The sequence below is a fragment of the Ammospiza caudacuta genome, chromosome 3, assembly GCF_027887145.1.
Source record: "Ammospiza caudacuta isolate bAmmCau1 chromosome 3, bAmmCau1.pri, whole genome shotgun sequence".
Taxonomy (NCBI): domain Eukaryota; kingdom Metazoa; phylum Chordata; class Aves; order Passeriformes; family Passerellidae; genus Ammospiza; species Ammospiza caudacuta.
The window spans coordinates 51,468,241-51,495,048 of NC_080595.1; the positions used below are offsets into that span (position 1 = coordinate 51,468,241).

The 26,808-nt window shown below is 36.7% G+C and overlaps 1 protein-coding gene across 5 annotated transcripts in view; it reads right to left on the reverse strand.

Moving 5' to 3' along the window:
- Positions 1–26,808, reverse strand: part of STXBP5 (syntaxin binding protein 5) — a 104,423-nt gene that overhangs the window by 55,281 nt on the left and 22,334 nt on the right. For all 5 annotated transcript variants that reach the window (XM_058800799.1, XM_058800797.1, XM_058800798.1 and 2 more), the window contains exons 3-7: positions 21,514–21,595; positions 20,624–20,724; positions 8,911–9,045; positions 7,703–7,766; positions 5,243–5,326 (exon numbers count right to left, since the gene is read on the reverse strand). In XM_058800799.1, coding sequence (XP_058656782.1) covers positions 5,243–5,326; positions 7,703–7,766; positions 8,911–9,045; positions 20,624–20,724; positions 21,514–21,595 — 466 coding nt within the window. The remainder of the gene's footprint in view (positions 1–5,242; positions 5,327–7,702; positions 7,767–8,910; positions 9,046–20,623; positions 20,725–21,513; positions 21,596–26,808) is intronic.

The following is a 26,808-nucleotide window of genomic DNA, read 5'->3' on the forward strand; positions in this document are numbered from 1 at the left end:
TACAGAAATACCTTAAGTATATCACTAGCTTTTCAAGAGATTATTGCATACTTAAAAACATTTTGCAAAATTTATTTTCTTCTGCAATAGCTTCTAAATATCCCTGAAAATAACTATTAGTTCTTGGTACTTTTAGGAAGTACAAAAATGAATAATTTAAATGCAACCTTGCAATTTAAGAGACAAGTTCATCAATAAAGACCGAAGCTTTTATGGTATTTTTCCACTAGGGGAATTTAGCTGTTTCAGTTCATTAAATACTGATACAAATAATCCCATTCTTTTAAATTCATACATATTTTAGCCACATGCATATGATTTTGGAACATTTTGAGACCACTCTTCTCATCTGTCATGATTTAACCCCAGGCAGCAACCAGGCACCACAGTGCTGTTCACTCACCAGAGGGATGAGGGGTAGAATCAAAAAAAAAGGTACAACTCATGGATTGAGGTAAGAACAGTATAATAATTTCAATAAAAATAAGTTTTCAGCACAACTAAAACATCAGTGTGTTATCCAAGTTATTCATAGTGAATCTAAACACACAACTCTTTGGTAGGTACTAGAAAGAAAATTAAACCTATTCCAGCCAAAACCAGAACAGCGTGTGGAGGATTTCAATCATGTAAACACAGAAGTTATTCATTCAAGCAGTTTACCCTGTTTTCAAGAGAAATATTTTAATCCAGTTTTCTAACACCAAATTTAGACTGCTGCAAATATAGAATACACTAGAGACATTGATAAGTCCTTTCATAATTCCTTGGATTTCTCAATGATCCTTTACTCTTGCGACATTAACTGAGCTTGAAATACACTGTGCATGACTGGCAAAGTCCATGATTAGTTATTCTGCAAACCAGCCTGGTTATTTACCATATCTTATCCAGATTTCAAAGCCTTATTATGACAGTCCTTTAATTTCCAAGGATATGGGCAGCATTTTTGCTTAAACATGAATGGATGATGATACTGACTCTTTTTCTACCAGTTCACCAAAATATACAAAGAAAGTATTTTAAACCTATGCTAACTCTCTTGTCAACAACCTAAAGAAGGGAAAAAATGCTGTGAAGGGAAGAAAACAAACAAAAAAATGTAGCTAATGAGACTTAAATGACAATACAACATGAAGATTGTTTCGATGAAATGAAATACATTGACACACTTTGGTTTCTGGCAAGTCACATACTGGGGTTGTTTCTCTTTCTCCTGTCCTCTTAATTCCACAAGCTACTTTGACATGTTTTTAATGCTCTAAAATAATCTCTTACACTCAACCATGTACCAGAACAGTGAGTCTAAAAATAGTAATCTATAATGCATTATAGTTAATGCTGTCAAAGCTTACTTGACATCAGAACAAACAAAATATTACTTGAAGAACAGACTTGATTATAAAACAAGCTTTAGTTTTCAGAAGTTACATTTGAGGGATTTGGGTTTTTTTTTTAGGAAAAAGAAATACTTGAGAAATTTGTTTAATTTCTTTCATGAACATACTGGTTGGGAAATGACTGCAATATAAACTGTATTTCACACAGAAATGCACAGCGTACTTTCCTTAAATCCTCAATGTCTGCATATAAAAGGCTTAAGAATGATGCAAAAGGAATTTAGTCTGTTTCATTGAGCCTGCCCAAGACAAAAGGGATGTTTTGAGTAAAAGGTTTCAAAGAAATTTCCTAAACAAAAGTTCATTTGCAGTTACAGTTCCACTATGTACAAATAATTTCCTCCAAATTCTCTGAAAAAGAATGTTACACTTGCACATTATTCTAAGTAATTTTAAGTATTCAAAGTATTGCTATTATAATAAAAAATATGCATTACTTTAAGTTCAGGATTTAATTCATAATACAGAAAGATCAACTACAAATTATAGCTAAATTCTTTGAATTTTCCTGTAAGTAGAATGTTCTGGAGGGAAGAACATGCCAGCAATCAGCAGTAACCCTAATCATGACCTAGAGCTGCTTCCCTCAGCCATGGTTAATGTCACCCACCTGCTCCTGTGCTTGGGGTGAGTGTCCTAGAGTCCTTGTGCTGCAGCTATTGGCCCCGGGCACTGGGAAGGCACACGTGTTCAGAGAGGAAGAAGGTGTGCACTGAGTTCCATTAACCTGGCTTTCAGGCAACAAATGAGACTGCTCTACCACAACATGGGAATTTGCTTCAAGAAAGCCTCCTAAAGGTCAGGCCACTTGAAATGAAACCAAGCAGGAAGCTACAAACCCATATAATTGGATTCAACATCTTCCCTCAGGAAATAATAGGTATCTTCCCACAGACCTCTGAACATGCCGAGATTTTGACCCTCATTATGATCTTCCTCTGCTAAGGAAGAAAGGATGACATTTGGATCCCTGCACACATCTGAAGTTTTGAGTTAAGAAAGTTGCATCAAGTGATGGTGAAAGACCTTCCAGTTGCATGCTTTAAGAATAACATCAACTACAAAGCGATGAGAGAGGAGGAAACCAATGCAATGGCAAAGTTTCAAGCACATGTTCTTTATGGTATCAATGTCCTGGCCACCCTGCTCATGATGTCTGAGGAAGCCTAGCCACCCACTAAGATGGCAAATGTGACAAGATTGGACTAAGTAGCTCTCTTCTTACTGGCTGTCAACTCCTCACTCAGAAGAGCCCTCATCAAGAACAAGCGGAGAACCAAGTGCATAAATCCTGAGGCTTCAAGTCCTGCTCCTGCGACGGGGCAGAATGTCACACGCATTACCCTCAGTGAGAGAAGAGGCGAAGCATGTTGTGACATGAGATGCTCCCTGTCCCTTGAGGGTAGGTTGGCACACATGTCCATGATGGAACACAGCCCTTACAGTCAGTGTATGAAAGAAGTTCTCTAACAACGCCATGAAACCAGGAAACCAACACGAAGCTGGCCAGAAAGATTCTCTGCACAGAAATGTCCAAATTCACACAGTTTGTTAGCAGGAAACAAAATGGCCAAGAACTTTGCTCTGTGTCACAGTAACCAGAGACAGAGGAGATCTCTTGAGACAGGGCACTGCTCCACTGCTCCATTCTGATTCTTCTGTGTGCCCACTACCATGAGCAAGGAAACCACTACATTACCAGATTATCACTTTTTTCTCTTCCCTTCCTAACCATTCCCAAGTTATGATAAACACACTTCTTTACTGGGTCTGACCTGAGGTATTTCATTACTTCTTCTGCAAAAAAAATCCTCAAACTTAAGATCTAGATGCATTCACTTCTAAATCCTAAAGAAATTCAAAGATTTAACATCTGAACAATTCCCTGATCTCTGCAGCCTCTCAAGTCAGAATTGGTTCCAAAAAGTACTGAGAGAGATATTAATTTTTAAATAAATGGACCACAAGATAAAAAAAAACCAAAACACAAAAACAAACAAAAAACCAGAATAAGCAGCATGGTGTTGACCTTAGGTAAGTTTCTAGAAACTGCAACAAAATTTTGATAAAGAATAGAGTTAATTGACATATGGATGAGTATAATACACCAGACAGAAGTAGTCAACATGCTAAATACCTCTCAACATGAGAGGCAGTTGTAGTCAAACCTCCAAGAATGGTAACAGGCATGAGGTTCATGGAAACACCACTTAAACTGTCTACAAAATTTTCAAAGTCCTTGAACAATGTATCTCAAAGGAAGCTAAAACTAAACAGATTAGATAGCTTTGAACAAGTAAATAACTGGTTAAGGAAGTAAAGCAATCTGGAGTAAAGACAGGCTGGCACTAATTGATTAGTTCATGGATGAAGTTAAATGGTAGAGACCCTCAGGGATCTCATCTGCTCAGTTTCTTCATAAGCAACTTGGAAAACTAGAACAACAATATTAAGACAGTAAAGTCTGCTGACAGTACCAAACCACACTCAAAGCAGAAATCAGGATTTCAGTGAAAAACTGCCAAAAAACTTCAATTTTTACTGTCCAACTATGTCAATAAAAAACAATGCCTAATTGTCAGGACTTTGACCTGACAAGTGACACCTGAAGAACAAGTCTCTGGTTTTACAGTTGGTTGTTTCAAGGAAGCATCTGCTTTATGCTTGCAGCATTAAAAGGCTAATCCAATATCAAGATCAAGAGAGAAAGAAAGCAAGGCCAAAGACAATTATTCCACATGACAAATCCAGTGTGCCCACATCTTCATATATACTATGCTGCTGTGTTTCTGTTTTACAAAACAAAGATAAAATAGAATGGTTAAAAAAGTTAGGGAAGAATACAACAAGTAAGAGGTCTAGGAAGAAAAAGATGATAAAGACATGAGTAAATTAAAAAAAAAGAAAAAAAAGATAAAGGGAATTAATTAGGTTCATGCAATGAAAATGGAAGGGAGAAAGATTGCTCTTTCCATAACACATTCTGGGGCTTATTTGGACATTTCTGATGATCTAAGGCTTAGACTACTTCAGAGCCTCCTCCTCCAAGCAAACTCTTGATTGGTAGAATACACAGAAGTACAAGTACTGAGCCAGAACTGCCACCAAAAAAACCCAACAACCCTGTTCCCCTTCCCCAACAAAAACCCTAAAGCTGGTACTGAACAATGACAAAGCTATTTTACAGTTAACAAAATGCAATCAAGACCAATTTTATATTATTTTAAATTAAATACATCAACTTGTATATTATGCTGACTCATTTTTCCTAATCTCAGTTGTTCAAAAAGTCTGTTCTGTCAAGAATCAAGTTTTAAAGAAATGAATGGCACCTAATACCATTTTTTTTAAGCCTCCCCAGTCTTATTTCAAAGAGAATTGATCATGATCTTATTCTACAGAGAAAAGGTGGTTAGAGAAATGTTGTAGTGAGACTATTTATTTAGTGCTTTTTCCCCTACCCTTTTCTCTTGCTGTTCCCAGAATATGTGAGAGATTCCAAATTACAGAAATTGATAAACCATCTTCTTTAAACTTAAGCCCTTAACACAGGTGAAAGTCACACAATTAAGATAAATAAGATCTAAAAGCTTAGTGAAGAAATCCAATCCATGCCACCATTCATTACTTTACACACTTAAACTCAGTGAAGTTGTTTGGTCTGAAGTTTATGATCCAAGCCCTACTGCTCTTTTAGAGAAAACTTCCAGTACTTGCAATTTCAAAGAGACCTACTTATTGATCCACTGGTGACAGAAGCAGGAGATTAAAAAATAATAAAAATCACTATTTGAGTAGTGAATTATATGCTCAGAGTAAGTAATGCAGATGAAAAATGTTACCTCATCATGTGTATATCTGTAATCTGCCTTCTTTGACTTCAGGTCCCATAATACCACCGTCCCAGATTCAAAGCCAATCAGTAGCTGCAATAAGAAAATACATTAATTCTTTATAAGGAAAATCAAAATGATATCATTTGCAATCCTGAGGTTCTTGTCCAAAAAGACATGCAGCATAATAGTACATGTAGTAACAGCAAGTAGTTATAAAAACAAAAATTAAAGAGGCAAAGGCCTCAATATTAGAAAGGTTTACTTTGTACTTATTGGCCTCAAGTTCCAGAAAATATAATGGACATTCATGTAAAACTAGAAAAAAATCAAAGTATCCTTCTGAAATTTCCTTGGAAATCACTTTGAGTTGCAGAAACATCTATATTAACCCTTGCTATGGGTATTCCACCCTGAGTGAAAATAACGGGTGTTGAAAAGGAGAACTTCATTGTGCATTTCCCTCACTGGAATTCATTCTGCTTAAATTTGCTGTAAGAATACAACATTCCCCCTGAAGTTCTCAGTAAGAATTCATTGTCTATTAAGAAACTATATACTATGAGGTTTCTCCAGAAGTTAATCACAATTGAGATAACTGGCTGAAGGAACCTCAAAAACATTATTTGTTCGTGGGAAAAAAGCTAGATAAACTAAACTAGATAATTTCCCAAATAATCCTTTTGCAAGAAGCAAGTTTAAATCTTTACTGCAGGGAGTGAAGACTCAAATTGCTCATAACAATTGTTCCAAGACATTGTTGACTATTTAAGTGTTTCAGTCTCCTAACATAACTGCTACTTCTCTTAATGGAAGAAAAAGACATAAACCATGTCCAACGTAAGGCAGTAGGAAAAATGTAGTGCCACACCTAGAGGTTTTGCCTGGACAGTGTTTTCAGAATGTTAAGATTTTCAAAGTATACAGTTGTCTCCAGCTCTAATAGATGTCCTACAAGCTTACAAATAAAATATTTCATCTCTTTCAGTGCTACACAGCACTAAAATTTCATAAATATTAGACATGTTTGATCTAGTAGAAGTGAATATTCAATTTTTCCCATTAAGATTATGTGTATGTAGGCAAGATTATTTTTAAATGATTATATGTCATATACTATACTTTTTCTATTTTAACTTAAAACATTAGAAAATCCACTGTGATTAGAAAGCTAAAAGCATGAACACATTTTAAAAGTGTGCACATGCGGAATTTTTGCAACTACACGGGGCTTTTTTAGTAATGTTTTCTTTACAAGAAATAAGAAAAGCATAAGGTCAAGATCTCAAAACACTTATTTATAGCCTGATGAATAAAACCAGTAATTTTTAAACTTTGACAATAATTGGATGTGGGGTGGAATACATCAAAGTTAATTGATCACTTGTATTTCCTGAAATTACAACAGCTTCATTGCATTCATATGCTACAGCCCATAAGCCTGGAATGTGATTCAAACCTAATTCAACAGAGAAACCCATTAGTTATGCAAATACTGCAGTGAGCATCATACTAATAAAAAAAAAACTCTACTCATTAAATTCTCTGCTGGACTGAAACCTCAGGTGTTTAGGGTACAAGCTGATAACTAGCTAAAGCTTTCAAACCACTGTTAAGACAGTGGGATCATTCCCTCTCTCCAATTTAATCTACTACTGACATGGAAAACACAACGCAGACAAAAAATATTCCTCCAGCCTATGTAGAGCACTAGTAAGCAAAATTGTATGTCACAAGACAAGGACTCCTGTCTTGCAAGGGCTTCAAGAACGTGCACTGTAAAACTTTTTTAAAGATGAACAGATGATTATGTTAATACTATCTCATAAGAATGAAAATACAAGTCTAATACATAGATCTTTCTCACATATTTTGGTTTATTTTTCTGAAATATCTTGTTTTTCGGTAGGCCAGTTTCATCAGCAAACAGCATCTAGTGATCATAATAAATGGCCTAATATGGGAGTATGAGTTAGATACCAAATTCCACAAAACCCTCAGATTAGTTAATCTAAAGACAAAGTACATGGTATTCTATAAAAATATGCTATATAAATAAGCATATTAAAGTTGTGAAATAACACACAAGAGCATGATAAAGTGGAATTAATTTCTATCACACTTTAAGCATTCTGGTTATGATTAATTGGGTTTTTTTTTGTAACATCTTAATTTTTATCACCATAAGTAAAAGTCTCTGCTTTTATTTCCAAAAGTTTTGCAGCTAATCATTTTCATCTCTGTTTTCAAATTACAAGATGATTTATTCCAGTAATGTGTCCTACATTCATGTATGTACTTGGTTTTATGTGACTTTCAATGAAGTACCTTTATGTTACTTACAACAAAGGCCTAAAACCTTTGTTGTTCTTCACATACTTAATCCTTCCTTAAATAGCAGTGGTATGTAAACTTTAAAAAAGTCTTGGTGTGAAAATAATGTATCGAATAGTCTTTAAAATATCCTACCTTTCCTTCATCCATTGGATTGTCACTAATGTGGACAACAGGTCCTGGGTGAGATTTGGATGACCTGAAAAAGAAATATTTCCATTAAAAAGAATTGTCCCCTGCCCTAAATGGCATCTCAAAATGATTTGAAGTAATACAGATTCTGCAGATACAGACTCCACATAAGCAAGTTGTGACATTTCAAAATGGAGTTACTTTCACTTTTATCTTCAAGCCCATAAATACTGTGTCTGTTTGTAGACATTTAGTTTCTGTCTTAAGGAAAGACTAATTTATTGCCTATCAACAACAACGACATTAAAAAAAACCAAAACCAACCAAACAAAAAAACCACATTAACTTTAAACATTTTATCCTAATATCTGTTGTTACAGAATTGACACTGTAGGATCAAATGTTTACTTTTACACTGGAATACAGGTTTTGCCACCATTCATAAACTGCCCAAGATGGCCATTGTTACAATAACACAGAATTAACACTTTATGTGGACTTCCTGCTACTGAAGAAGATGGACTAATACAGAGCTGTGTTTGCTTCAACACCTTTTGGCAAGTGACAGACTTCATGTATTTTGGAATGATGTACTGGGAACAAAACACCAGCACAAGAAAGAGCAGCACACAACTACATCTTTCTCACACTATCCCCTATATTTGTGCATAAAATTTTAACATTGAAAAAAGGAGATGCAGTGACAATAGCTATAAAATGTATTTTGGTCTTGGCATAGACTTATTTAAATTTGCATTTCAGAAAGTCACTTCCAATTCAGAATATATCAGCCCTCTTAAAAAATGAATTATCTTTACCCTTTGGTCTTTAATCCCCAACTGCAGAAGCAACATGTCTGTCCAAGTACCAGCTACACCATATTTTAATGTATATTATTTTTTCTTCTGCTTTATCTCAACACAGAGATTTTTGAATCTATTTCTATACTGTTTGTTTTGTCTATTTCCATGTCCATCCCAGGAGCTATAATAAAATACTGCTAAATTGAAGAAACATATATTAACATTAGCACCTCATATTCTTAAAAATAAAAATATCTACATGACTGTGCACTTTGATAGTGTATGTAGTGCAGTAAGATGAATATGGAGGCCTCTCTAGAAAACAATGACATTCCTGCAACTGATGTTAACAAGAGCTGGGACATTGCTGTTCCCTCCCCTCCGCAAACAAAAATTGGTTAAACTCACAGTTCAATGGCTTTATTCCACATGATGACATAGCCTGAGAGAGTAAATGATTCCACATTGACGATGTGAATGTTTCCTCTTTCAGTGCCCACATATAGCCATTTGCTTTGGAAAGGCAGGTGACAAAATGTTATCCTGAAAGAGAAAGCCACCAGAAAGGAATTAAAGAAATGTCTTTTTGATATCCTACATTGCAAAGTCTATGCTACCAAAAGGTAGAAATAAGGCAACAGGCAAACAGCAATATATAAGACAAGTTTGAGGTAAAGTAGAAAAGCCAGTACACGACCAAAGTAAGAGATGAACAGACAAAGTAGAACCTTAGGCTGAACTAAAAATGGAAAGCAAGGTATTCTAAAACTCATAAATCATTCCAAATAAAAAAAAAAAAAAAAGAAATTACAGTCACCTTTAAAAATTATTTAACATATTTGATTGTTGTCATGTCAAACTTAAATTACAATGCTCCTATAGTCTCTAAATCTCCCTTTGGAATCTATCTACTTTCAAGTTTTAAAGAGCAAAGGATTTTAGAAGTTTTCAAATGCAGATAAGGCTGATTTCAAGTAAGGAGACTGACAAAAGATATAACTCAATAAAAGTAAGTTCACATGTCATCTAAATTAATGCCAAAAGAGCAAACCTTAGAATAATCCTAAACAATTATAAAAGTAATTTTAAAAGTAGTTTAAATTTCAGGCTGCAGCTTTACTTCAATCATATTTTCATTTTCTGCCTTTTAGTCTTTTCTTCTGCTAGAAAGGTGTACCTGCACAAGACTCAACAGCTACCAACTGTATGTACCAGCAGAGGACTCCTCTTTGACTGTAGCTCCAACCCAAATACTAGCATTTGAAAACCTGATTATTTCTGCACCCTTGGGTCCTGATTACTGTTGACTATTTCTTCAAGATAAGGAAATAATGTCTGAACAAACTGACAGAATGCTAACTTGAAATTGGAGTCTAGAAACTTTCTGGAACCTCTAAACCATTTCAATCTGACAGGGTCTGACATTGAAAGAAATTGCCAAATTACTTAGCTATCAAACTTGGGCTTTCAGAAATGTTTTAGTGATAAGGTAAAACAATTATTCAACAAGAATTTGTTCTGTCGCCTCTAATCCTCAGCTTCACAATTTTTTATGTTCTTGTTTTCTCCCAATTGGATTGCTTATTGCCAAATCCATGCATCACTTCACAAGCCTGTTAAGTATTTATGCAAAGAACAGCTTTAGATCCTTTGCATTAGATGCTGCATACGCCCACCAACTTCAGCTGAAAGGAAAATCTAACAGCAGCAAAGAGAGAAATTGCTGTGGCTGAAGAGATGTTAATTTGCACTGCAGGTTTCAAAAGTAAAAACTTCTGTAGTGATACTACCTGGATTCAGATTCAGATACCCCTGGATCATGGGGTTTTTTTCACTTATTTCTCCCTAATTAGGAAATGGACTTTGCTCAAGCAAGTACTAATCTATTTGCTTTCCAACTCAATTTCTTGTCCTTGAACATTGATGTCAAAATAAAAGACTGCATTAACTTTTTCACTGATGTTTGACAGAAAAAAAAATACCACAAACATGATTTAAAATGTAAATCTCGTACTCAACTTGCAGATGTTGTAACACATTTAACAAGGAACAATAATCTGCAACCACCACAGGTTGAAAACTTGTGTTTCCCCAACATCCTAAAAAAAAAAGGATTTTGATGGAAGCTAAATCACATACATTGGTACACATTCTTCCTAGGCTGACAGAATAAGAAGATAAACATAAACCTTCAGCACTCTGGAACACCACAGCAGCTTTTTGTGCCAGCGCTCCACATGCCAGAAGCAGCTGGCAACCACATCAGTTGGATCCAAAATCATGGCCTAGCAGCCAGAAAAAATAATCAGTAGCAGGGTTGTAGGCTTGCCTTGATTAGCAAGTTAATATTGTTAATTACAATTGTCCAACGCTTTCGTTATGAAAACCAATCTATTTCACGTCATTTGAAGTAGGCAAAAATAAAAGTTTGGCCTTCAGCTTTAACTGTTATAGCCCAAGGGCAACATTTAAAGTAGCTCCTCAGTATTCTTGATACACTTCTTGAATACGCAGGAATTTTCAATTTACTGTCTCCTTTGTGCAACTGAGATTAATTTTGTCAAGAGTTAGCAAACAATGAACTGATTCAATGTTAATAGCAAATGAAGAGAACAAATAGCTTCACAAAATATTTACAAACTCTCAAAGGCCGGAGGCTGAAAAGACTTCAAAATTGAAAGAATAGGCACATAACAGAGTTCTTAACATTATTTGTCAAATTATTTTACCATTCTTCTACAGACTTGTGTGATTTGTCTATAAACTAAGAAATATTCCTAGATCTTTTATTTCACAGAAAAACTTGTTGAATCCAAAAGGAATGGCATGCTGATCCTGCTATAAGAACCAAGATTTCTCCCTGAATGTAGCAAATGTTATTCATTTGCAAATAAAAAAAATACTATTTCATTTTCTTAATAGAAAAACTGTATGTCTTCCAACTTTCAGAAAGTCCACTATATTTTGACTTAATGACTCATTTCAGATAACTGCATTTATTTTAAAAATTTACAGAATAATATTTCCAACATCAAAGTTCATGCATTGAGCTTCCCGCCTCACTAGTTAAGGCTTCACCTTAAGCTATGTATACTTTAAAAAACTTTGGAAGTGTTACAGCCCTCTTAAAAACTAAAAATCAGTGAAGCTAGGACCATCTGAATGGCCTGAGCAGCCTTGTTAGTTCTGCTGAGAATTGGACTGATGATTGAAGGGATTCAAACTCCTTTTGGAGGATGGAAACAAAAGGTTAGAGTCTTCTTGGTAGTGATGCAATACCTGCTTATTTAACACTTGGCCACAGACAGCATTTTTTTTTTTGTTGTTCTGAAAAATGAAGATTTTTCTTTCAGAAATCTATCTTTTTGCCACCAGATACGAATATACTTCATTCATAATGTATTTTAAGATCAAGAGAAGCAGAATTGGCCATAGAATCCTGTAGCCATTTCTACAACTCGAGCCGTCTTCCCCCTCTCTCCCCACCACTTGTGAATGGATATATATATATAAAAGTGGAAATTGCAATCAATTGTTGAGAATACATCAAAAAGACTACAGATGAAAAAATTTCATACTTCTCTTTCTTGCACACAAACCCCAACTGCCTGAAAACAATGCAGCAGTCAAAAGCAGACTGCCATACTGCTCTCCTGTAGCAAGCCATTCTGCCCAAAAGTACTAAAACAGAAGCATCTTTGATTTAAAACCGTCCAGTGCCGTAGATCTAAAGCGACAGGCTGGGATTGTTGGAGCCAGCAGCCACAGAAAGCAGGCTTTTTCAGGCAGCTCTTTCATGGCACAACAGATTCCTCATGTTGTCTCCAAGGCAATTTCAGCTCCCTCAAGTAAGTGTAGTCCATTTTGTGAAACAGACCAAAGTTTTAGCATAAAACAGTATAGGGCACAGCATGTCATTTCAAATATTTCACTTCCCCATATCTTCACAAAGAGGAAGATCCCTTTATAGAAAAAAATGCTTTAAGGAGATTTATCTTTTCAATGTGAAATCTACAGCAAGATTTTAGTATAAACTAACATCACCACTAAAATGAGGCCCTGTTATACAACCCCAAAGCAGTCAGGGTTGCTTTAAATTCTCCTGTAGCTGTAATTTACTGTAAGCACAAAATCGTCATCCTCACCACACACATATTTGCAAAGCTGCTCCCTCCCCACTGCTCAAAAAAAAAAAAAAATACAAACCCAAGACTTTTCTTTCTTGCAAAATTAATTTGTAAAAGTTGAACCAATAGTTCAAGAAAACAAAATTATATACAGAAAAGCAAGTGACACACCCACAGGGAAAAACAATGATAAAATATTTTCTGTTCTTACACTAATTAAAAATAATTTAGAATATTGCTTATGGGAGAGTCTTAGAAATGATGGGAAATTCTTCAATAAGTGTTTTTTTAACCTGCTGAAAGGATTCCCTTTCTTTACTGCAGACTATGTATATTTTCTTATAATCTGTCAAAGATATTAAAAAAAATCTTAATTGCTGCTGTTTCACATCATATATCAAAACAATTAATTCAGCAAGTGATAATACTCCCTACAGGAATTTAATTACAGAAATATTAAAGAACACAACTTATTATATTAATACATTATTCAAAGAATTAGTTTTTTAAGTGGAAATACTAAGGAAAAATGGCAGGCTGTTAACTTGACTGTATTATTATGACAGCAGAAATCCTTCTAAATTAATCTTTACCTTTTCCTAGTCTACTGCATTATGAAGCATTATACATACTTCAGAATTTTTCACTGCTTTAACAAAGCACAGTGACAAATACTTTGAAGTATGACAAGCACTGATAACAGGTTTTATTGTTAAGTCACTAAAATATTTCTAGTGCCTCGGCCTATCATTATAGGTCTGCAGTAACTATAAGCACACAGCTGCTCAGATCATTACTGTATAGGCAAAATAAAAGCAAAAGATTAAGCTATCAAAGCTGTATTCTGCACACCTTTATCCTCAACCTTTCATGTATGAGATAGCACCGCGTAAAATTCAGAAGCTGAGAAGTTTAATTCTGATGTTAGTGTAGAGTCCAAATCCATGGACTCTTGTCAAAGTCCTCCATGGGCTTTGAAAGTCAAAAGCCAGTGTCAAAATGACATTCTGATGGAAGCAAGCAGTAGTTTTGATACCACCTGACTGTTGCAAAAGGGTCTTTTTCCACATCTGATAACTTCAATAAGCTTAGAACATCTACCAATACAAAAAAGGCCTCAAAGACCAGCAGGCATAAGCAGAGGAAGATGCATCCCAAAGAAGTTGCTCTTCAATGCATCCCAAAATGTCCCACCAAAAAAACATGTGGGCAAATGTGGTAGGAACTGAAGCAGGTACTTCATTTCCATTTATATCCCCAACAGCACTCCAAATGTTGCTTCCCCAAATCCACTGACTGGAATTGCTGTCTCTTCAGGCAGCGGAGAAGCACCTGTGCTCAGTATCTGAGTTGTGCTGGACATCAGGGGTGTCAAAATGGAGTAAGCATGTGTCAGAGCATGATACTCAACTGTCTTGGGATGACACAAAAAGTAACAGACCATTGGCATGTCAGACACACCAAGAGGAGTTCACAAATATACAGTGCAGTGTATTTCATCAGTGGTAAGAAAGTTTCTGATTTTTTTAGCGTTTTGTGTAAATTCTTTCAATACTGAATAATTCTCTTAGTTTTCAAATCATTTGCCTCAAAAGACACATAGGGAATCACAAACTCAAACTTTAGAAAAAAAAATGGCCATGTCAGAGACGTAGCCCTACCATACGAGGCAGAAAAATTATTCCTATTGCTGATGGAGAAGCCTGTCATTTAGGCAGAACTTAAAGACTAGAGGTCAAATTCTGCCCAAGAACGTGGCAGTTGGCCATTATACGCCTTATATCACTGTGAAAGTCAGTGTGAAAGGTATAGCTAAGAGGGCAGCTGAGGCAATTTAAAAACCATTTCTCTGAAATTTGAAATTTCTGAGTGACAGGACTCAGCATTTTGGTTCCGCCTCAGTGCTAAAGGCAAAAGAAGGCAGCTGATGCAACTGCAGCTCCATCAACCACACTGACACGTGGAACTCTGCATGCATGCATGGCCTCAAGGAAACATTTTTCAAAGCAATTTTATCCTTGTGAAAGAACAATTCATATATATGACAAATCCAGACAGCCAATATGTTAATTTTCTTCTGCTAGTTTCTCGAAACAAGATCAAATTCCTTCTAATTACATGCCCTAGTGAATCACCACTGAGTTAAAATTTTGAACTCACTAGGTAAAAGGCTTTACATGACACCATCAAGGCAAGGAGACCAGATGATCGCTGCCTCTCGCTCTGAAGAAAGTCACTTAAAAAAGTGTGAAAAAAGAAAACAAACCCGACCCCAAAAATTTAGCTAAACCAAAACCCCATAAACAATGTCTATCACCAACTGCTCTCACAGGCAAGACAACCTGTATGTCCTCCTGTTATCCACAATGTGGCAGAATTGGTCAGTTTATAAATTCAAGGTGAACGAAAACTACCAAGTCTGCTAAGGCACAGGCTGAGTACAAAGTTACAGTATCTAACAAGGTAATGTGTGCCAACAGAAGTTTAAAATCTTACTGCTAATTAGTAAATATAAGTGGGATTTTCCACTCTCTATAGACAGTGTTCCAAACATAATGCTAAACCTGCTGTTTACAGCAGGATATAAAGCCAAAGATATTTTAAGCATAATTTTGTAACTCTGAATTATGCAGTTTCATGTTGAGGAAAACGATTTAAATCCCACAGCACAGAAGTTGACATATTAAAAATTAAATTGCTATCAAGGCATTCAGAGATCGATATGCAGAGCACTGGCACAAAACACTCAGTTCTATTTTTATGCCATTCTTGCTTTGTGACTTAGCATAAAGACAAACTTTCTTTTGTCAACTCAGGAAGGATGTAAGTCTCAGAAAATGAAACAAATTTTTCATACATGCATACAAAGCTGGTTTGCTTTGGCAAAGGGGCTGGCAAAGGGGCCTCAAATTTGTCATCCCATGCTACTTTTTCTTTTTTCAGTCAGGTTAGTCTGTCACTCCACCCTCTCAAACAGGATCTGTCAAAGTCCCTGGCTGGTTAGTGATGCATGTTTGACTTTTCACACCTCAGATCAGCATCAAGTTTAACAGTTTCTACATGGCAGGCATGAAGCCAGATCAGTTATGTATGAATGTGTGTATTTCAATATTTACTCTAATAAGATCTTTTAACTACATTTATTCCAGAGCTAGCTTAGTGGAACATTTATATTTACTACTGAGTTAAAGCGAGTTTGACATGAATCTTGCATTACTTGTTAACACACAACAATCTTGTGTTTAAGATATTTATAAATAGATATGTAGATAGCAAAGGAAATAGATAATGATCAACTGAAGTCATCTTAGAGATGTACAAAACCTGAGATACTGAGTTCACACACTGAATTATGCATTCTGAAAAGAGGTAGAGTATTTAGACACTTTTGCATGACAAGTCAATGACAAGTCACACAAGCAACTGTTCCATATCATTATGCATTTTTGTCCTGGCCCCTACACACTGCTTCCCACAGTCAAGGAACAGTGGCCAAGCATGACATTGGTCTACTATCTCCTAACCCTTATTTGGTAGCTAGAACATAAAGCAGCTGCAAAATCCCCACAAATGCAGCACAGAAAAGGCTAAAAAACTTGAACTAGCTTGTTTTGCACTGAGCTTTTGTGACCTGTCAGTAACTTCAGCTAACAGATTTATTAGATATGTAAAACCTCACCAATTCCTGCTTCAGAAGACTTGCTTCAAATTACTAACCATCACTGTTAACAAAAGGCAGTCAGGAGCTATGAACTCATTAATGGTCTGTTGATTATCTACAGATTCTTTACTAATTTAATGATTCAAGAGAAAGCAGCATATTTCAGGCCTCTTGGCAACAGTTTTTAAAAAATGTTTTGCTCCAATGTAAGATTGATGTAAGCCACCCAAAGACATTTTCCACGTATCAGAACAGAGCCTGCAATGGCAGAGAATTATATTAAAAAGAATCAGCTCTTTCATCACTCCCTGTTCTTAAAATTCATGAGTAGAAAAGCAATAATTCATATCACTTTCCTGTCATATACTAGAGACTGCATTCTGAAATAATTTACAGATTTAAAACTCATATTTTCAGGTAAGATTACAAAATATTTAACACACAACAGAAGCATTCATTAAAAAAGCTAGTTCTTGAGTTTGCATCTTAAGATGTTTAAAACATCTTAAGCGAGGCAACAAAATTCAATTACCAACAGGATAAACACAAATATGAAATCTAGAAATTGTGTGGTTAGACATTGGGCAGTAGTTCTTCCATATGACTAAAAGAAATTAATTAGGCAGAGCTGTTAAAAGGCTGTGCTAAAAGATTACAGAATTAGTTAATGAAGTCATAGCCTTATCACTTGATTTTTTAATTATTTTTTTAAATACAGTTAAAGAATAGTTTTCAAGACTAAGAAAATCCTTTCATCTGAGTAGCTAACTGCTACAGTTGGCTTTCTATGCTAAAGACAACTTCTTAGACCAAATCTAAACCTTACATATCAAATAGTTATTTAGAAACAAAATCTGAATAAAAATTTGCCTGTGACAGTTTAAAGTTCAACTCCTGTTACACAGGACACAAATACTGCTTTTCTGCAATTTCAACACATTTCCAGATAAACCAAATCAGTTAAATAATTTTAAACCTTTGCCTTAACAGAGTCCTAGAGCAAATACTGATGCCACCACAATCATTGCTTCCATCATATAATGAGTTTCAAGATATCTAATCTCATAAACTGACAAAGTATTATTAGAGAAGACAGTTATAAGGCCGTGTTGTAGTGCACAAAATATTTCAAATAAGTCCCGTTTGAGAAGTTAGTTATCCTTACAGACAGATCTTAATCCCACAACATAAAGTAATATAACGTTTTTATTAATTAGGTTTATAACAACTCCATGAGTTGAGAATGTAGAAGCTGAGAGGAGCCGACTTTAGTCGTGGTATGTGTTGCGGTGTTGCATGCCTCTGCCACCCAGGACACTAATTTCTCTGATCTGAGAAATGCTCATTAAGTCCTGGCCGTGATGAACTGCACTTGGATTAAATTCCCCTTCAGCTTATCAGAAACCCTGTCTGTTCCCAGGAACTAACAGGTGTCTAATGAACATCTGCTTTTAACAAACAACCTTGGAATTTTTTGTTTTCAATAACAACACAAGTGGAATAATATTTTTGTTGCTGAACAGTCAAAAAAAGTTACCAACTAAAATTGGCCAAAATGGAAAATTACTACAACTGAAGCCCACTCTCTTGCTACCCTATAAACAGTGGTCCAAAGTGAGACGTTTTTGAGCACCTGGTTATAAGAGGCTAATGTGTTTTAAAGCCCATTGTCTGACAACCCTATAAACAGCAGCCCACAGTGAGATCCCTTTGATTCCCAGAAGACAAGGGACTAATGTGTATGTCTCAAACACAGATAACTGGATGGCTGTGGAGCCAGCCAAGGACTGTTATTACTAACAGACAAGAATTGCTGGTAAATCCAAGGACTATTGGTATTAACACACCATGAGAAAGAACAAGGTTTGGCTGGAGAAGGGGGGGGTCAAGTGGAGATAGAGAGGCACTTTTCCTTTCACAGTACAATGCAGTAATGAGTGGCAGGAAGCGGACATGGACTAAAGGGTGGGAATAAAACCACGAAAGACCTCCAAAGACCCCTGACACATTTCCAGAAAAGCCTGACAGAATGGACTGTGCATAATTAATTTACATCATGAACACTCTTCTCAATAAACTTAGTTGTATATAGCATAAAACTGACCAAAGAAAAGTCCATTTACTTCAGATTCATACAGCATACTGAAACTATTAGGTATAATGAATTACAAAGAACTGTTATAAAGGTCCCTATTTAGAATTATTCAACAGTGAATTTTTTGCATTTCAAGTTCCAGTCAAAATATTTACCTGATAATGAAATTATATGTTATTTTATGAATTTGTGTTTTATGAACTAGTCAAAAGAAAACAGAATATTTGAAAACATTTAACAGTCATCCACCATGACCTAAGCGGCTATGACAAGGTACAGATCTGGCAATCTTAAGTGTTCTGGCTAACTCCATATGTTATTATAACAGATGTTTTAAAATTAAAATTGCTAGAAGAATAAGCCCTTGTCTCAAGCTATGCTTACACCACTCATGGTAACTGTGGTGCTCTCGTTACCTACCTTGGCAAGACAGGATTAGTAACTAAGTCAGCCACTACAGCAATATCAGTGACCAAGACTCCTTTCTAGCCCCACTCAACTCCCTGTGATGGATTTTGCTACTGACATCATTACATTCACAGAAAAAAGGATAGTTTAAAACTTTCACTTTACTTAACCAAAGATACAACACATCTAAAACTCTATGCCAGCCTACAACAGATTTACACACAATCAGAATCAGATATCTGTTTTAGAGCATTAGTTAGAAGCCCATTTTTAAGTGTGGTTTCAGGATACAAATCTTACTTTTACACTGATACTTAAGTAGACACTACAAGTAAGAGAAAAGTCACTAAAAAAAGGAAGGGAGAAGTAGAAAATCCAGTTTGGACACACTACTGTATCTCTTACATTTGGACAATCCTCATTAAATTAGCGGTTATAAATTGCATTTCCCTCCATTTGCCTTCTATACTGCATAAAGGAACACTGCCACTCCTTTGGGGCAGAGAATTTGCCCCAGTCAACAAAGCTTCCGGTTTTCTGTACAACAGTTCAGAACACAGAATTGTCTGGGCCTGAAGGGGTTATTAAAGATCACCTAGTCCACCTCACCTCCTGTGGCCAGGGACATCTTTCAGTAGGTACTTGAGCAAAGCCCCATCCAACCTTCTCTAGAACAGTTCCAGGGATGAGGCACCCACTACTTTTCTGGGCAAGCACTTACAGTGTCTCAGCACTTACACTCACAATGAAGAATTTCTTTCAATATCCCATCTAAACCTACTTCTTTCACTTTAAAGTCATTACCCCTTGTTCTATTCCTACAGGCCCTGGTCGGATTTTTATGCACAGTGATCACAGAAACAATTTCAAAAGGGAATTAGAATCACTTAATCCTCTACACAAAGAAACTTCAGTAATCTTCATTTATGTTGTTCCTGACGAATTTGTTCATAACCTACTCTTTAAAACTACCAGGGTACCATTTCACCCACCCAACAGTTTGTTTAGTAGTTGGCATGACACTACTTTAGAAGGTATTAGATAAGTATTTACCTTTTTCTATTGCTATCGATTACTTAAAATATATTACCTCCTGCCCTATTCAAAAGAAATACAAGTGACAGATTATTCTGTGTTCTTGCTAGTACCCTCCGAGCTCCCCAAGCAGCCCATCTCTAATGCACACTGTTGAAAAGCAAATACAGCATTCCAGCTGAGACTTTACATGTACTGGAAAAGAAGGAATATCTCCTAGAAGGGAAGGAGTAGTTGCTTTTAAAACAAAGGACACGTTTTTCAGAAATTTACTCAATTGACTTTAAGAATTTAATCTTAAATGTCTCTCTAGCTTGCTTGGAATTTTATTACTTGAGTACAAAAAGTTTTAGTCAAAATACAAGTGGTTTTCAGATACTCTGATACAAACAAGAGCTCTAACAATGCAGAATCTTGTTTTCCCATCAAGGGAGAAAAAATTCCAGGTAAAAAAATTGACCAGTTTTCCTGATTGTCTTTTTGGTGCACACACTTTCTCTTGTTCCAAAATTCCTCTGAAGACATACATTCAAATTACTCTGTTCCTCCACCTTTTAAAGATATGAAAATTGATGTTCAACAATGCAACAAAAAGTGATAGAAAAGGCATCTCAGTTTAGGTCACTAGTGTATCTTATTCACAACTACTTTGGGGCCCAACAGATTGAAACTCAAACCCAGTGTAAACCCAGCTTCAATTATGTACCAAGTAATGACTTGGACTGCATCAATAAGATCTGATCTCACAATAGCACATGGTGTGCTAAGGGCATTGCAACAATAACCAGTCCCTACCGTTCCCGGTTAAATTTGAGGGAATGAAGGATAGCCGGCCTCTTCTGGCGCAAGTTCCACAGGTGTAAGGTGTCATCAGCCAAGGCACTCACTAGAGCTCCCTAGGAGAACAAAAACATTTTAGTCAGCCTGTTTTCAAAGCCCTAGGAACAGTATAGCATCACAGAAATAAACATTACATATTTATTTCCAGGATGAAAAAAACATATAAGCATGTGCATCAGTACCATAGCACAGCTATGTTCTAAGTAGAAGGAATGAGATAAGTGATGTGATCACACATTCAGCTCACTCATATTTGGTTCAGTGCTACTCTGAGAGGTGATGGGGAAGGAGCTTTTTCCAGTGTGTGCTCATCAGTTTCCTCATGCCCATCTCTGCAGAGAAATCAGGCAATGAACTGCTAATATCTGTGTGCTGACAAAGCCAGCGAGATCCCTCTAAAAGCCCATCCCTAGCTCAAGAACAGCACTGCTGTCAAATCTCAGCTGCTACATCCCTAGAAGCACATCTGAAACTGAGGCAACATTATTCAGTTCATGTCTAAGACAGTAACTTGATCAAAATAAAATTAACTACCTACTGAAACTGGTAGTACTGTGTAAAAAGTACTTCACCACTTCCAGAGATAACTTGCAATGTTCAAGGACATGAAAAGATATCCTAGTTCTTGCTTATACCAAAAGAGCACTTTGGTGACAAAGATATTTTCAGGAGTTAGTCAAGCATTTTCCAAAACTAAAAAAATTAATTTATTTATAATTGTTATTGCAGCTTATTATTTGTGCTACCCCACTTTTATCATTATTATTTTAATGCTTGCCTAATGAAAAATTAAAGAAAATGTGCTCCATTTCTTCTCTGAATTACACATAAATCATTTTACTAACCTCATTAATCAGGAACTGAAGTTGGATTACTGCAGCTCCACTGTCATGTTGACAGTAGCATTCAACTCCTGGCCGACCAAAGCTGGAATTAGTACCATTAAGGAATAATTGTTGCATGTAACAAACAAAACACACAGCATAACCAACATTTTCACTTTCACTAATACCACATTCACACAGGCTAACATCCTGGTTCTAGCTAGTGCACTCAACATATCTAACCACACAGAGCTGAATAGGTACCAAAACAGTCATTTATAAATGTAGAAAAGTAACGCAAAAAATTCAAAAGGCCTACCTTGAAATATAAAAAATTATATATAACTGCCTAATTTACAGAGATTTAAGGATTATTCATCATGAAGAACTTGAAGAATGATGAAGCAGTTATTTTAACAATGTTAACTATCAGGACTAGAATGAAAAGAAGTTAATCTAAATAAGCATCATAAACAAATTATTACATTTTTCAAATGCCAAAGGATCTTTCTCTCCATTTAAACATTACTTAAGGATGAACAGACCTGAAAATGCAAGGCATGTTAAAAAAAATTCTGCTGTGACAGAGAAGAGATCAGTAGTCAAAATATGGAGGAGTCAATGGGAAATTATGTATAATGTAAATTTTCAGGATCTCTGTATCAAGACTTCCTGGATTTACACCAGATATGAGATAGCAAAAGCTTGCTCATTTTCACCCTCACACATAGATCAGTCCTATTGTTCCATAACGAATATTGCTGGAGGCTGCAGCAAAACAGATTCTTTCACTTCTCCATACTTAACTCATCTTTTAGTTGCAAACATTCTGTATTTTAAATGTGGTTATCAGAAGCACCTGCTTCTGATACAAAATTAAGTTCTCCAATGTTTAGGAGATCAAGCAGAAATAAGAGAGGAATTAAGCAAACTGGTCAGTATTTCACCATCATTGTATGCCCACGGCTTCTGAACTATAATTTGTCAGTGTTGAACACTTCTTGTTTTAAAGAAACACCTTAGCACTCAGAAGAAAAGAAATTATTCCAAAGCTTTATGGAAAACAGGGACTATATGTACAATTTTTTCTCTCAGTATATGCTAAAAATTACTAAAACAGTACAATTCTCACCCATTTTGCAAGCTTTCCATTTACTGTGAAATTGCTGAACAAAACCTAAGTGGATGATATGTGCATTCTTAAAAAACATGTGCATTCACTCTATAGACAGTTGAAAGGCTGAAAAGACCATTAGGCCGCATGCAAATCAAACCTAAAACACATCTCCTGCTCAGCCTCTAAGCTGGTAAATAAAAAAGTACAACAGCCAGGAGAAGTCTGCTTTAACATACTGCTATATTTTAACTTTTAAACTTGAACCACATTCTTCTATTCTTCTAGACTAATAAATCTGCATAACATCCTGCTAAGTGGTGAGCTACACACTAGACAGATGTTGAATAATCCACCAAACTTAATACCAGCTTTCTTCCCCAAACAGAATTAGTAATTTAATTTTGTTCTGCCATGGAAGGACTTAAAGAGTCAGCGAGCCTCACCTGTTTTTTCCTTTTATTTTATATTTACAAACACAAGGTTTTTTACAAAGTAGTTATCTGTATTCTAGTCACAGTTTATGACTTAAAATACAAAAAGAGTGGAGGGGGTGTTGTCCCCAAAAACAATGCCTTCCTACACAAACTCACAATACTTTTAATGTAAAGTCGTTGCTTTCACATTAACTATGGATTGACGGCACAAATTGCCAGACTGAAAAAACTCGCAAGAAATAAGATAAGTTTCAGAGCTGATTCCCTTCGGCCTTGCTCATGCATCTGCATTCGCTTAAATTAATAATTATTTGCACACGTAGACAAAAACTATTTTCAAATGTGAAATTCAAATGCTTACAGGAATTGAATTTTAAAACTTGTTTACCTTCACTGACACAGATAGCTTTCTAATAAAAGATTTCCCCAGCCCCTCCCTGGAACAACATTTTCCAACATAATTAAATGCAAACCTTGTTTGTAAACCCGGAGTTTATTTGGAATTAAGACTCTACAGCTACCTTGCTTCAAAATAAGAGGAATATGACCCAGAAAAACATAAGTCCATAGACTGCTCAAGTTACTTCTTCCTTCAAATTCTATTCCTCAGATGCTTTCTGCAAGCACTTATGATGCAAATATTTCTGGAAGCACTGTTATAACTAGTCAGTAACAATTTCATTATTAAGAATATTTCAGTGTTTCCTTAAACAAAAAATTCTTCCACATTTTCCAGGAATCAGTAAATATTCAGCACTGGGAGTAAGATTATACAAGTTTTAAATATTCGGAGCAAATCTCTGTTCGACAAATTAGTGGAAACCTCACATCCAGATGTGAAAATAGTTTGGCCTCTTCTATAGTGCTCGCCATCATTAAAAAAAAAAATAGTCCTTGCAGCTAGTCTTATTTAGTTCCTTTACTCAAGGATTATGTCATCCTCACTTTTTCACCTAGTAGCTAAAATTATTCTTCTCATCTCAAATTAATATCATCCTCCTAACCAGCATTAATCTTCTTTTCTAAAGCAATGCAAAGCCTCCCTGTTTTGCGGGGTATGCTGAATTGAAAAAGCACGTCACAAAGGCTGACTGCAGAAGGATAATACATGCCTGCTTCAGTACATGAAGCATTTCTCAACCACACAAAACAGGCAGCAGCCCCGGGAATGCAGTTTGCCCAAATCCGCTGCACTTGTGTATGTGTGCTTTAGGCAAGAGAGCTCCCTGTACTAAGCAGTGATCAGCCACTACATCGTGGTTCCCAAAACAGGCAAGGCAAAAATTATAATGAATAATGACAAGATGAGCAAAGCATTTTAATTTTGTAGACAGGAAAAACTCTGTGCCAAAGACCTTGGGTAGCTCTAGAGGAAATACGCTGCTCTGAGCAGTTTTCTAATCAAAGACCCATCCCTGCTTCTTCAATTCAGAGCAGCTCATTCTACTAGTCCTGCTTCATCCCCAATTCAAACTATTAAGGAATTGGATAAATTAATAGCTTCTAAACTGTAGCTTTGAATATTGCTTCCATGTTCCCCACTGCCATTTGGAAATTAACCCTAGAAAACACTAGCATTTCAGTGTCTTCACTGCATATGTTTTGAGAAAACAAGAGACAACAGCTGCACCTGAGACTAGAAAAAGAGAACATGCTCACATCCTAGCATTAGTGCTCATTTTCATAACTACTAGAAGTGCAGGTAAAACACAAGGAAATCACAGCATGACCTTAGTATCACATAAGACTAAATTCACTTCAATTTATGAGAAAAAGCTACATTTCCTAAAGGTATTTTTCCAAACAAGCTTCAGACCTAAGCTTACACTTCAAGCATTTCTTTTAGCGATATGCAAGATTTCTCCTCAAAATACTCTTTTTAAAGTTATCACTATTATTTATAGCTTAGCTACATAGTAGCAACTCAGTGCACATCTGCCCTTAGAAATCACATTTTAAAGTAAAAAATAATTCCAGAATGCTTATGAAAGTCAGAGAAGACCAGTTGGTTTGTTTGTTTTTAATTCTTTAATTCTCTAAGTAGACCTAGGGACAACTTCACCTGCGGTTGACCCCTCTGACACACAAGACAGTCCAAAATCTGTAGCTATCAATTCAACCCTTAGCCTAAGGCAGTCATCAAAAAATCACAGAATTTAGATTTAAAAAGAGCTCTAAGTTAATCAAGTCCAACCTCTGACCAATCACCACCTTATCAACTACAGTATAGAACTAAGTGCCATGTCCAATCTTTTCCTGAACCATCCTCCAGGCATGGTGACTCCATCACATCCCTGGGAAGCCCATTCCAATGTTTAACCTTTTCCATAATAGAATTTTTCCTGGTATCAAAGCTAAACCTCTCCTGGCACAGCTTGAGGCTACGTTCTCTTGTCCTGTCATCAGTTGCCTGGGAGAAGAGGCTGATCCCCACCTGGCTACAGCCTCCTTCCAGGCACTTGTAGACAATGGTAGGGTCTCCTAGGTCCCTGAGCCTCCTTTTCTCCAGGCTAAACACTCCCAGCTCCCTCAGCTGCTCCCTGTAGCCCTTGAGGACAAATCCTTCTCTGGACACGCTCCAGCACCTCAATGCCCTTCTTGCAGTGAGGGGCCCACACTCGAGGGGTGACTTCATCAGTGCTGGGTACAGGGGGACAGTCACTGCCCTGGCCCTACTGCTGATACAGGCCAGGGTGCCATTGGCCTTCCTGGGCACACACTGGCTGATATTCAGTTGGCTGCCAAAAGCACCCCCAGGTCCTTTTCCATTGGACAGCTTTCCAGCCACTTTTCCCCAAGCCTTCAGTGTTGCACGGGGCTGTTGTGATTGTAGTGCAAGCCCTGGCACTCGGTCTTGTTGAACCTCATAGCACAGGCCTCAGTACATGAATCCAGATCCCTCTGCAGAGTCTTCTCACCCTCCACCAGATCAGCATTCTCATGTAACTTAGTGTCATCTGTGAACTTACTGAGAGTGCACTCGATCCCCTCATCCAGATCATGAATAAAGGTATTAAACAGAACTGGCCCCAACACTGAGCCCTGAGCACTTGTGACTGAACACCAACTGGATATGACACCATTCACCACCACCCTCTAGTCTGGCCATCCAGGTAGTTTTTAACCCAACAAAGAGTACACCTGTCCAACCCATGGGCAGCCAGTTTCTCCAGAAGAACACTGTGGGAAACAGTCAAAGGCTTTACTAAAGCCCAGGTAGACACATCCACAGCTTGCCCCTCATGCATGTCACCCAGTTTCCTAAACCAGACTGGCTGGGCCTGACCCCTTGGCTCTCCTGTAAGTGCCACATGATCACACTCAAGATACCCTGTTCCAGAACCTTCCTGGAGATCAAGGTCAGGCTAACAGGCCTGCAGATCCCCAGATCCTTCTTCTGGCCCTTCTTGTGGGTAGCCAGGACTGATGATAAATGACAGAGAGCAACTGTGTGAGCTCTTCCACCAGCTCCCTCAGCACACTTGGATGAATCCCATCCAGTCCCATAGACTCAGGAGTGCCTAAAAGGCTCAGCAGGTCACTAGCTACTGCATCCTGGATTATAGGGGATCTATTCTGCTTCCTGTCCCTGTCTTTCAGCTCAGGGAGCTGGTTACCCTGGGGTATACACACACATTTATAATTTTAGATTATTTTCCAAACTCTCACCACACAGATATTGGCTTCTTTATTTATTACAATGTGATAAAAAGTCTTGATAATACAGAAAAGACAGACCAGGTATCAGATTTGCTACTGTTACAA